Below are 12,314 nucleotides of genomic sequence, written 5' to 3' on the forward strand. Positions count from 1 at the left end.
TATGTATATATATGTATGTATATATATGTATGTATATATGTGTATATGTATATGTATATGTGTATGTGTATATATGTGTATGTATATATATGTATATATGTATGTATATATGTATATATATATATATGTATATATATATGTATATATATATACAATCACATAAATAAATATTTATATCAACCTGGAAAAATATGCCCAGCCTTTGAAGAATTCAAAATATCCATTGAAGTTTTTATTTTAAGAATAACACAGTTCAAATACAGTATGAAATAAAAAAATCCTTTAAAAAAGTGCATTTTAAGAAATAAAAATTTGTTTTCACCTGGTTTTGAGAATATCTACGGGCATCGACGCACAGGTGGTTACAAAACCACTGATCATACTTGCACCAAAATGACATGCTATATTATCTTTGAAATACCCGGTTCCAAGAAGCAACTGCTTAGCCTGGGAGTAGGATGCAAGTTGAGCTGCATTTACTACCATTGCACGTACGACTGTCGGCCCACACCCCTAAAAATAGACGCAATAAAAAATTACATATACATGAAGAATTTGACAAAAAATACATCTTGAAAAGACACATTAAAAAGTAAAAAATTTATACAAACATTTAAAACTATAGAAAAAAAAAAAAATAAAGATATACAAAATTTCACAAAGGAAAAAAAAGGAAACAAGCAGGAAGATGTTTTAAAGAATTACAGTATCTACAATAAATTCAAAAACAGGAAGAAAATTGCCCACTTACAGTATGGAATGATAAAATGAAATTATAAATCGTGTTTAGATTCCAAAGATAAAAGATCAATCAAAAAGTAAAAAAAAAAAGTAAAAGTAAAAGTAAAGTATTGGTGAGAGTTCAGGCTTGCACTCATTAAGGATGCAGTTCAAAATTGCATTAAGTGTCTTTATGTACACTGGCTCCCTTGTACTGCACCAAGAAGTACAAGTGGTTAAATTGAAAGTACTTTTGTATGCATTTTAATTTTAAGTCATTGATATACATACATGTTGTTAACTCTTAAATATACTGAACAATTTACACAATAATTTGAATACATACCCTCCACAATGTAGACACACCTTCTTCGCTAACTATTCTTGAAAGGGCATTAAACACACTGGTGTAACCACGCCTTTCGGCAGCTGGTAACCTGCATTGTGCAAATCAAGTGTAAAACATCCAAAATTAATAGCCATGCAATTATTTTCCAATGAACAAACATCTCACACAGTGGCGGACCCAGGATTTAGCAATGGGGGTGGATAATGTGATTTGCGAAGCCACCTGATGCCCACCATGGTTGGGCCTGAGGTTAAAAAATTTTAGGAAATAGTTACGTGTAGATGATTGGAAATGACACTTTCATAGTAAAATTTATCGTCATCTCATCACCATTATACAGTCAAAATGACGTTTCACCAGCGATTTCCAGCAAACATAGATCTATTAATATATGTGATGTACTTTAGAAAAAACATCTTTAAAACATTCTTTTTGATGTATTTACTTTTGGCCTACCTACACCTAAGGGCTGAGGTGGGAACATTTGGGGAAATACTTCTAGATTGCCTGAAATGACAGTATTATAGGGTAAAATTCATCATCTAATTAATCGCTGTGATGTTCCATTGAAAATAAAACTCAATTGTCTTTGATGTATTTTTAATTTACTTTAGTACTTCACTGTGCTGAAAACTAATATTATTATTATTAATATTACACGCTTTTTCTCAAACTTCTCAAATTGTGATAAAGACACGCGCGTGTAGGCCTATTATAAGTAATTCAGATGCTTGTGGGCAGAGATAGAGTACCGATTGTACAGCACCACTTCGTTAAAACCTGGGTCATCAATGCAGTTCGTTTCAACAATTTTCAGGCATCTTCTTGACTTGAATTATTACATTGCGGACGAAAAGTGAAGGGACCAACCCCCCACCCCTTGAAAATATTGGAATGTATCCCCTGTCTCCCTTGATTATAGATTTTCTATTTGAGATTTTTTTGGGGGAATTAGTAGACGTCCAGACGCTCTTGGATGATATCCGAAAAGAAGTTAAGCTTAAATAGAGTGTGTATGTTTTACGAAAGTATAAATGCTTTAAAAAAATAATTTTTTTTACATTCACTGAAGAGGGGGGGTGGGGTGGCTAGCCACCCTATTCACCCCCTCTAGATCTGCCACTGCTCACAGCATTATAAAATGGTATGTTCCACCAGATTTTATAATGGTATACTGGTTATTTTTGACCGTAAACTTCCACTTGCAATAAACATGCATTTATTTATAACAGTATTTTGTCTGAAAAATTATCAATTTAATTGAAAATCATAATTTTTGATGGTAGGATGAGCACTTTTTTGAGAGACTTTTGTTATACTGTACATATGTACCAAAACTAAATTTTCTTTAAATATCTTCAGATAAGAATAAAATAAAAAAATGTATTTTATTATTTAGCAATATGGTTTGACCAAGAGTATCAAGGTACAGAAAATAAAGGAGGAAAAAACCCCCAAAAAGTCTGACTAATAAAAGTAATGCAAGTGCAGGAGGTAAAGTGTACTTGAGGTTTGCTTGAAATCTTATTGCATTGTTGTATGCAGAATGTGATTTGTGATTTGGCGATGAATTGGACTGATTGATAATGCATATTATTTATTTTTTCAGATAATGAAAACTTTATTAATTTCACAGCAGCAGGTGTGATAAGATTCATATAAATAAATTTAAATTTATATATCTGAAATTATTATTATCGATCACTGGCGGGTTCATAAAAGAGGGTTTTACAAAATGTCTTGCATTAAAATCAATACTGTACGTATCAAATGGTTTTCTATTTACCTGCCATCTGACGTCATTCTGATTAGTGAAATTTCAGCAGGGGTGCCGACAAATGCTCCAATAGCACCAGCGGTAAGACCTATACAGGCCTTCATTGCAAAACTTGGCGGTTGTCCTTCAGGTCTACATAAGGAAAGTAAATAATTATAATGCACTGCAGCTATATCACTGTTACCATAACTCTTAAACAGTGGCAGCACCAGCAGTGATACAGAGGGGAAATTTCTCCCTTAAGTAGGAACTGACTCCCTGTCCTCTGCCGCTACAGTGAAATTGTTAACAAATAACGTTTTGATTGCCAATCCCTATTATGTGATCTACAAGCACAATTTTGGTTCATTCTAAGCCATAAAAACTCTCCTCATGACCCCTATCTGAAATTTTATTCTGCGACCTTTCAAGACCAAACACCCAAGTGGGCATTTTGATAACAAATTTGTTTGACTCCCTGTTGGCAGATTTATGGAGCCACCCTGCTCATGAACAACAGTATTCATAACATGGAACGCATTCCAACATAAATTAAAATATGCACACACAATTATTGTTACTATATATATGCCAATTTTAGACTGCGATAAATTCATAATGTACTGTACAAGCAAAACTTCTTTTCTATAAACTTTAATATTTAGTCAAACTAGTATTCATTTTTTCAGCTCATGACAGACAGTACATCTTGAAGAACATTCAAAATTGTACATATTATAAGAAATCCTGCTGGAACAATCCATAATGGTGCAAGAAAATGGAAAACAGGCTCATATAGAGAATAAATAATACTGCATTCCTCTCTAACCTCCTCTTTGAAATCTACAGTGATTTTAATAATTTTGAAAAAAAAAAACATAACAGTAACAGATCCTACCACTCCATATACATTTTTAGTCAACATCAATAATTATACAATATTCCTCTTTACACTTGCAATCAATTCAGGACTATTGTTTGGGATAATAAAAAATTTCATTTGCTGGTACCTGCTTCATTAACGACAATGAGTAAAATTTCTATCTTGTACGTACAATACAATCAATAATTTATGTAGGTACCAGGAAGAGCACAGAATTAATTAAATACTCAGTTTTGATTAATTCCTATATCAAGACAAAAGGTTTCCTTTGCAAGATAATGCACTCATTGTCTGTCAGGCCATTTTTATATGGTGATAATATTATGAACTGTTGATTTAGCATTGCATATTTGGTATTCAAGACAAATTTTTAAAATATTGTCTGCAGGCATTGTTACACTAAACTTTAAAATCAGTGTGGACAAACTTCATTCTAACTTAACTGATTTTTAATTTATATAAGTTGAACTTGCCGAAGTCAAATCCAAAAATGGTATAGAAAAATTGTTTGACTTAGATAAAATTTGACTTACAAATCTTTGATTAATGGAAAACACAACAATTTGGCATTTAAAATAAGATCGACTTATTAATTATTTTAGTAAGGCAAAGTCAACCTAGGCAAGTTTATCTGCAAGCCTACTTATTTGTTGTTTCTATCTGAATTTATTCTGAATATGGAAGACCACAATCCTTCTTGCTGCTTTTAGGGTGGAATGGTCTGAAGAGATAGAGCCACTTCAGCCCATTAGATTCCTAAGACTACTGTATATGGATGAACTTACCCAGAAACCATGTCGAAAAGAGTTGTGTAGATGCCCAGCCTTGTTGTTGTGTAGGTTGCTTGTCGTAGCAAGCCAGCCGAAAGCCTAGAAGAGATGAAAATAATTTATCAATAATAAACAGTGTTTAACCATTTCTTAAAATATATTTAATAAACTAAATACAGTGACTATGCTGGGTTTCCTGGACTAGCCTTAATGAAATTTGTCTGCCACCATCATCAAGATTCATCAGCCACACTGTTTCATAGGCATTGTGTATGCCAATTGCTTCTATAACCATGACCAAAAATTCTTAAGACACACGCACCAAGGATTTTCTTTCAACAGCGAATATATTACTTTAATAACGTTATTTTGATTGCCTGTCCCCAATATTGTGGTCTAAAAGCACATTGGATCATACTAAGCCATAAAATCTCCCCCTGTGAGCCCTTCCAGCGATTTTTTTTTAATCCGGACCGTCGACCAAGCCTTGTCGGCCCTTTGGTTTTGATTGAGAAGGCAAAAAAATTCTGCACCTCTCACAGGAACTATACCTGTATACCCGTGTTCTGTAATAAATATCAATTAAAATTTTATTTGTTCTTTGTATGTTCTATATTAACTTTTTATTATTAATGTATTAATTTGTTTACCTTACATCAAATAAATAGTGAACCTTCATCAATAAAATAGCATTTGCTAATATTTTTTTTAAAGTATAAAACAGATGTATGCATTTTCTCACCCAGTATATATGCCAATAATTCCCTCATTCTTTAAAATTGATTTGACCGCGTGAAAACTTGTTTTGTGTTCTTTTGCACTGCCTCCAACACCTACAAAAAGAATGAAGTAATATTACTTGATCACAAAATGCATGGTTGGTACAATTAGACTATTAAGTGATCTAGTCTGTATGGGATCTATATGAGGAAACAAGTGCACAATTAAAGGAAAATAAAAGTAATTTTCCCCATCTACATTAGGCTAAAAATGTTTGCAATTTACAACAGGGAATATCTGAGTTGTAGCATTTTTTGCTTAAGGTGATATAGGCTAGCCTGGTGATATTAAGCAATTAGTAGAGCTCCGCATAGTACACTATAGGAAAATTATTGTACGAAGGTTAGATTTAATGCTTGAAGGAAATTTTTGAATGCATTAAATAAGTATAATAATTTTCCGTTTAGTGTACGATGCATGCTCTATTAATTGCTTTATAAGTCAATCGCCGTCTTTTAATTTTAGTTTTTTTATAACCAACTGTTGTAGCAGCCATCGGTTGCTATAGTGATATGATCAGTATACGTGTGCGTATTTACATTTAGCTGTGTGTATACTGATTTGTGCTCCTGCAGTACGCGTTTAACTCATCTAACATCAGCAGGACAGTACGGATACGATGAATAACTAATTGTGTTAGAAAGAACTTGTTTGTAATGCTATATTGATAGACTTTCGTCAAGAAATAAACATTTCAGCATTCGAGAGGGAATACAGTCACTGACGTCCTTTTTGGTCGGTGCATGCAGACAGGTAAAATCGTGCGATGATTTCATAACTAGGCCAGGCTACGGCCTATGCCTAGTAATAGTAGGAGGAGGCCCGGGCGGCCTGCCTGGTCGTAGGCCTACATCTAAATTTGTTCTTTGAATCTTTAAAATAGGTCTAGAATATTTCTATTAAACGTTCAGTTTGTTGTGTTTATAAGGGTCCATTGATTCAATGAATTCCTTAATTGTTCATACTTAATATTGAATTTGATTCTTGAAGTAACTTTCTTCGGGTTCTAATTAGGCTTGTTTTACGAAAGTAATTTTCAATTACAATTCAATTTTTATTGCGGTGCGCGACATATTCGTGGTGGTGATGAAAAAATGAGGAATTTTTTTTGCACACGAACCTTAAAAAAAATCAAGCCGAGCGTCCAATAATACAAAAATTATTGGATGCTGGGAAATAGGCAAATAACTTTGGGAGTTACAGACGTCACGATTGACTTATAAATATTATTAGTTCTCAATAATGTATCCAGTGTACTGGAATGCGCAAGGTGGGTGGCATCAATGCGTATGCTTACCACTAAGTTGCATCCTGTTCTTCACTAGATCCAAAGGCTGAACAAACACAGTAGCACCCATCCTGAAAGGAAAAATAAGATTATGAGGTCATTTCTTGTTTCTTTTTTTTTTTTTTTTTTTTTGTTAACTTTTTTTTTTTTTGGTAATCAAACATGGCTAAAAAAAAAGTAGACATTCACTCAAAGTAAAAGGGAACAGATGAGATTAAATTCATTTGGTACCTAAATGAATGAATGAAAGGCCTTTTCCACTCCATACAGTAGTTGCTGCAACATCTTTAGGCTTGCTGCAGTTTTTGGCGTCTACTAGCCTATTGGCTTACCCTAACAAAATATCTAGCCTAGCTTGGACCTGGACCAATGAAGTGATTTAGCTAGAGGAGGATGCCAAGCCTATCTAACCTTGGCCTATCTAGGCCTAGCATGCCATTTGGATGGTAGGCCTAGGCTAGGCCGTAAAAAATGAAACATGCATTCATGCATACCCAGCAAGTCCTCCATAGAGGAATTTGACTCCTTTCGGGATGATAACATTAGATGATTCTTGCCTGTTTGACATCGTAGAAGAGTACTGAAAATGGCCTAAAAAAGACAGTTATAGGCCTAGGACAGTATAGCACCGCAACAAACACACCAGCAGATTAATTGAGGGGTACCAGCACACACTGAGTCCACTGGGATCGTCAGTGCTTATTTGCAAACACGCCCTCTACGGCGAATAAGTAACTAACTTCCATAGAGCTATTAAACATTATATCTCTATCTCTATGCTAACTTCTAATTCAACATAATATTCAACCTATTCATCTATTTTGGTCATATTTTGACATAAATATCTGACCTTTGACCTTATCTATTATTTCCAACCACAGTTACGTGATTTTATTCGCCGTAGAGGGCGTGTTTGCAACATAAGTGACGTAACTGTGGCTGGAAATGATAGATGTGATTAAAGGTCATATACCTCATGTCAAAATATTACCAAATAATAGTATAATTTGATTGTTATGTCGAATTAGAAGCTAGTTACTTATTCGCCGTAGAGGGCGTATTTGCAAATAAAATCACGTAACTGTGGTTGGAAATGATAGATAAGGTCAAAGGTCAGATATTTATGTCAAAATATGACCAAATAGTTGAATAGGTTGAATGTTATAGCGAATTAGAAGCTAGTTACTTATTCGCCGTAGAGGGCGTGTTTGCAAATAAAGTCACGTAACTGTGGCTGGAAATGATAGATGTGCTGAAAGGTCATATACCCATGTCAAAATATTACCAAATAATAATATAATTATTTGATTGTTATGTCGAATTAGAAGCTGGTTTCTTATTCGCCGTAGAGGGCGTGTTTGCAACATAAGTCACGTAACTGTGGTTGGAATTGATAGATGTGGTCAAAGGTCATATATCCATGTCAGAAGATGACAAAATAATACCTTAGGTTGAATGTTACAGCGAATTAGAAGCTAGTTACTTATTCGCCGTAGCGGGCGTATTTGCAAATTAAGTTACGTAACTGTGGTTGGAAATGATAAAATTGGTTAAAGGTCATATACTCATGTCAAAATATTATCAAATAATAGCATAATTTGAGTGTTATGTCGAATTAGAAGCTAGTTACTTATTCGCCGTAGAGGGCATGTTTGCAACATAAGTCACGTAACTGTGGTTGGAATTGATAGATGTGGTCAAAGGTCATATATCCATGTCAGAAGATGACAAAATAATACCTTAGGTTGAATGTTACAGCGAATTAGAAGCTAGTTACTTATTCGCCGTAGAGGGCGTATTTGCAAATTAAGGTATGTAACTGTGGTTGGAAATGATAAAATTGGTTAAAGGTCATATACTCATGTCAAAATATTATCAAATAATAGCATTTAAAACATTTAATAACATTTAAAAACATTTTGTAACTGTCCCTTTAATGTAGTTTGAATAAGGAACTAGGAACTAGGAACCAACTTCACAGACATAAAAATCAACATCTTGTTTTTATTTACTCCTGCCCCATGGGGGACGTCGTCCGCACGCGACCACACAAATAGGACAATTTTTTTAAAAACCATTACATTATTATGTAAAGAAAGTAAAGTATACAGTAGGCCTATTGCCCTAAATCTGTATTGGAAAATCGGAGGCGGATCTAGAACAAATACAATCGAAACCAATATGTTAAACACACTGTGATGAATATCAATTATATTCTTAATTGATTCTTCGAGTCTACTTAAGCTTTCGCTTCATCGTTTTAAGGTTGCACAGCCAATCACTGATTGCTGCAGAGGGCTTGTCAAATTTGCAGAGTGAAGATTAATGTGTTTTTTCATTAATTGTTAAAACACTACCGGTATGTGTCACTAGACAATGCATTCCATTTTTCAATAATATAGTAAGAGAAATAGTGCTTTATGCAGTCCTTGTGTGGTGTTTACAACCTTCAAATTATGATCCTAGTTACTGAATCTTTTTCTAAAAAGATAAAACAAAGTAATCATTTAGATTTTTATCATTTAAAAGAGAGTTGCATAATATTTGCACGCTCTCTTCTGGTCTATGTAGTTTCAAAGTAACTTTGGCCATGGTATGCATATAGAGAAATACACCTCCACTGGATTTCAATAGTGGGCTGCTTAGACCAGTGGTTCCGAACCTGGGGTCGAAATTGGGGGGTCAATCAAAAGGGTCCGCGAATTTAGGATTTTTAGACCAATTTTTTTTCATGATTCAATTATTTTGTCTTACAGCAGTGTGATAAACACGTCTTACAGCAGTGTGATAAACACGTCTTACTGTAGAAATCATTACAAAATTTAAAATAAATTGGGGAATATTACATTACAATTACGAGTCTGTGCCATTTCCGGCAATCTAGAGGTGCCCCATAGACAATAACATTCGTCCATGGTTGGACTGAGGTGGTGTTTACTCTTCCCGTAAAATTTGCTTTCTGTTCCCCTAGCTATTTCGAAGATTCATCAACCACTGTTTAATTTAGTACTTCAGATCTAGGATTTAGCAACGGGGCTGAATAATGGGAGGTGAGAAGGCACAAGCGGGGAGTGGTTTTGGAAGGGAATTTATTTGAAATTAGTAGACTGCAGCTAGACGATCTTAATTGGCATCTGAAAAGAAATAAGCTTAAAATCGAAAGTGTATGTTTTACGAGAGTACACGAGGACCACACAAACAAGACGATTAACCATATTTTCACGGTAAACGAAGGGGGGGGGGGGATAGCCACTATTCACCCCTAGATCCGCCACTGTGCTTTCGTGGCAAATAATCTATCTAGAATCGTTGGAATATGACAATAAGTAGCCTATTACTTGGACATGGGGGTCCGTGAAAACTTTCAGTGACATCCAGAGGGTTCAGCGAATGCAAAAAGGTCACCACGACACATAATAACATTTCCCTTCTTGTCATTCCGAGAGACAGTCTTCAATATCTAGGATATGAGAAGCGTAAGAACCGATTTTTTTTACTTTAGAGACATTTATCATGTTCAATTATTTACATCTCCCTGGTTATACTGTACATGTTCACTATATGGCACATATTATTAACAGAGTCGGACATAGATAAGCATACTAAAAGAAATTAAACTAAAAACTAGACGGCAACCAGCAGAGCCCAGCAAGTAACCGCCGCCCTCATTAATAATCTAAGTTACCTTGAAAAAAAAAAGTTAATTAAGTACTATTTATTGCTTTGATCTATACATGCATTGTTTGACTAATTTATTATTACTACAGGGTATTATTAATTTTAATTGTTTAAAAACTATTAATGTAGGCCTATGCAACACCAGGATGCTTGTGCTCTATATTCCTGTCAACAACACATATCATCCAATCAAATTTCAAATTCAATGTCAAGTGATCTATACAGACCAATTACAGGCCAGAATTCCCTAATAAGATGCCATATGCAATTTCGTAACGGTAATTCTCAATTATACACGGGTATATTAATCGCAAAATATCATTATAATAAATCAAAATCGTTAAAAATATTCTATTATATAATACTAAGCAATGATTATATTGGACATATTCATCAGTAATACAGACTTTATGTGTAAATTTAATAACAATTATGCTGTTTGAATCATCCTCCAATGTACACATCTTTCGATCAACGGACATTTTTATGCATCGGACTCGAGAGTCGTAAGACTTGAGAAAATCAAAAAAATTGTTGAGAAGCATCAGATCTAATTCATACTTGGCATAGATATTAAATATATAATTCTTAAAATTACAGGATGGTTTTTAAAATTTACAGAGCTTACAAAATATGTGTAAATGATGCTTTATTTCAAAGAAAAAGTTCCGTACAATGTAACTCCGTGACCGATCAATGAAAAAAATATTTTTAAATAGCGCAAGTAAACTTTGACCTGTTTACTTTGTAAATAAGTTCAAAGGTTAGCGAATGCAACCAATAAACAATTTAATACGATTTTTTCTAATCTGGATGCAAGATGCAAAACCAAAACAATCAGCATTGGCGTCGCGACAACGATAACAGTGCGTGACGTCACTCTTCTAACATACCTACCTTGGTTGGGACGCTAAATTTAAGTCAGAAGTTTGTAAATTTATAATAAAAACGCAAATGTGGTACACTCTGCACAGTTTGAGACGTTTGCACAATTTGCAATTTGTGCAAGCTCCTCCTTTGCACAATTTTAAAACTGTGCAAGGACAAGGTTATCCTTGCATAATTTGAAAACTGAGCAAGATTCAGTGTGGGGGGTGGGGGTTGACAGATATTTTTTTGTGGATCTTATTTTTGGGAGTCTTATTTTTTTTAGTTTTTTTTTAAACAAATTTTGTATAAAATCTTTTTGAAGGAAAATAAATTTAAAGAACCTTTTTTTTTTTTTTTTAAATTTAAAACATTTTTTACTGACTCTTGTCTTTCTGGTTTTTTAGTTAGGATGGATAATAGTGAACCTTCTATTCTGTGTAATGTATCATGTGGAAAGAGGTAGAAAGGGTAAAAAAAGGGGTGTTCATGTCAAAGCCCTGTTGCTACCAATCTTTTCACCACTATCTATACAAAAATCGTATCGTTGAGTTTTAGAACTAGGGCCTCAAACAACATATAAAGCTCCAAACAGTATGAACTCATGTACTGTAGGCCTATGGACGCGATAAGAAGAAGAATCATGTGGAAAACATATTAACAAACAAAAGAAAATGTGTGCAGTGCAGTACTGGGTAATAAAAAAAAACAAAGATCATAGAAACATATACTTTTCAAATTATTAAAATGCATTTCTGTAACTATGTCTTCAATTTCCTTAGTTAATGAAAAATGTCTGTAACAATTGATATTAATAATTTGCCTTCAGTGCAAGACATTGGCTGCTCAAAGTTGCAGGTTCAGTATAACAACAGCTGTGGAATTTTTAAAAACTGGACAAAATACAGGTTTATGGGTCACTTTTGTAGGGTTTTACAAATTTATCAGTAATCTGAAAAGTCTGAGTGGTCTAGAGTCCTTAAGGACAACATAGCCAAAGATTCTGATGGCAGAATCATTGTCCTGGAAATTTGATAATGTGTAGACTCATATACTTCTGGGTCTTGGACTGATAAATTTCTGTAGTGTAGCTTGTGTGTCAATAAATTTTGTTAGTCTAAAGAAGGTGCTACTATACTCATTTCATTTGTATTTTTGTACAAGTGTATTTGTCTATTTCCATAATACTACAGACATTCTGTAGAATTTGAGAACTCTGGAAA

The 12,314-nt window shown here is 34.0% G+C and overlaps 1 protein-coding gene across 1 annotated transcript in view; it reads right to left on the reverse strand.

Annotated features, from left to right (window-relative positions):
• The window catches only part of LOC117111338 (mitochondrial 2-oxoglutarate/malate carrier protein-like), a 9,857-nt gene extending 2,612 nt beyond the window's left edge, over positions 1-7,245 (reverse strand). Inside the window, exons 1-7 of the mRNA XM_033254289.1 lie at positions 7,041-7,245; positions 6,556-6,617; positions 5,221-5,311; positions 4,494-4,577; positions 2,856-2,978; positions 1,067-1,157; positions 323-513 (exon numbers count right to left, since the gene is read on the reverse strand). Of these exons, the coding sequence (XP_033110180.1) occupies positions 323-513; positions 1,067-1,157; positions 2,856-2,978; positions 4,494-4,577; positions 5,221-5,311; positions 6,556-6,617; positions 7,041-7,114 (716 nt within the window). The 5' untranslated portion in view covers positions 7,115-7,245. The remainder of the gene's footprint in view (positions 1-322; positions 514-1,066; positions 1,158-2,855; positions 2,979-4,493; positions 4,578-5,220; positions 5,312-6,555; positions 6,618-7,040) is intronic.
• Between the last annotated feature and the right edge of the window lie 5,069 nt (positions 7,246-12,314).

Source organism: Anneissia japonica, unplaced genomic scaffold, assembly GCF_011630105.1.
Source record: "Anneissia japonica isolate Jap-2015-1 unplaced genomic scaffold, ASM1163010v1 scaffold284983_len440753_cov197, whole genome shotgun sequence".
In the NCBI taxonomy this organism is placed as follows: domain Eukaryota; kingdom Metazoa; phylum Echinodermata; class Crinoidea; order Comatulida; family Comatulidae; genus Anneissia; species Anneissia japonica.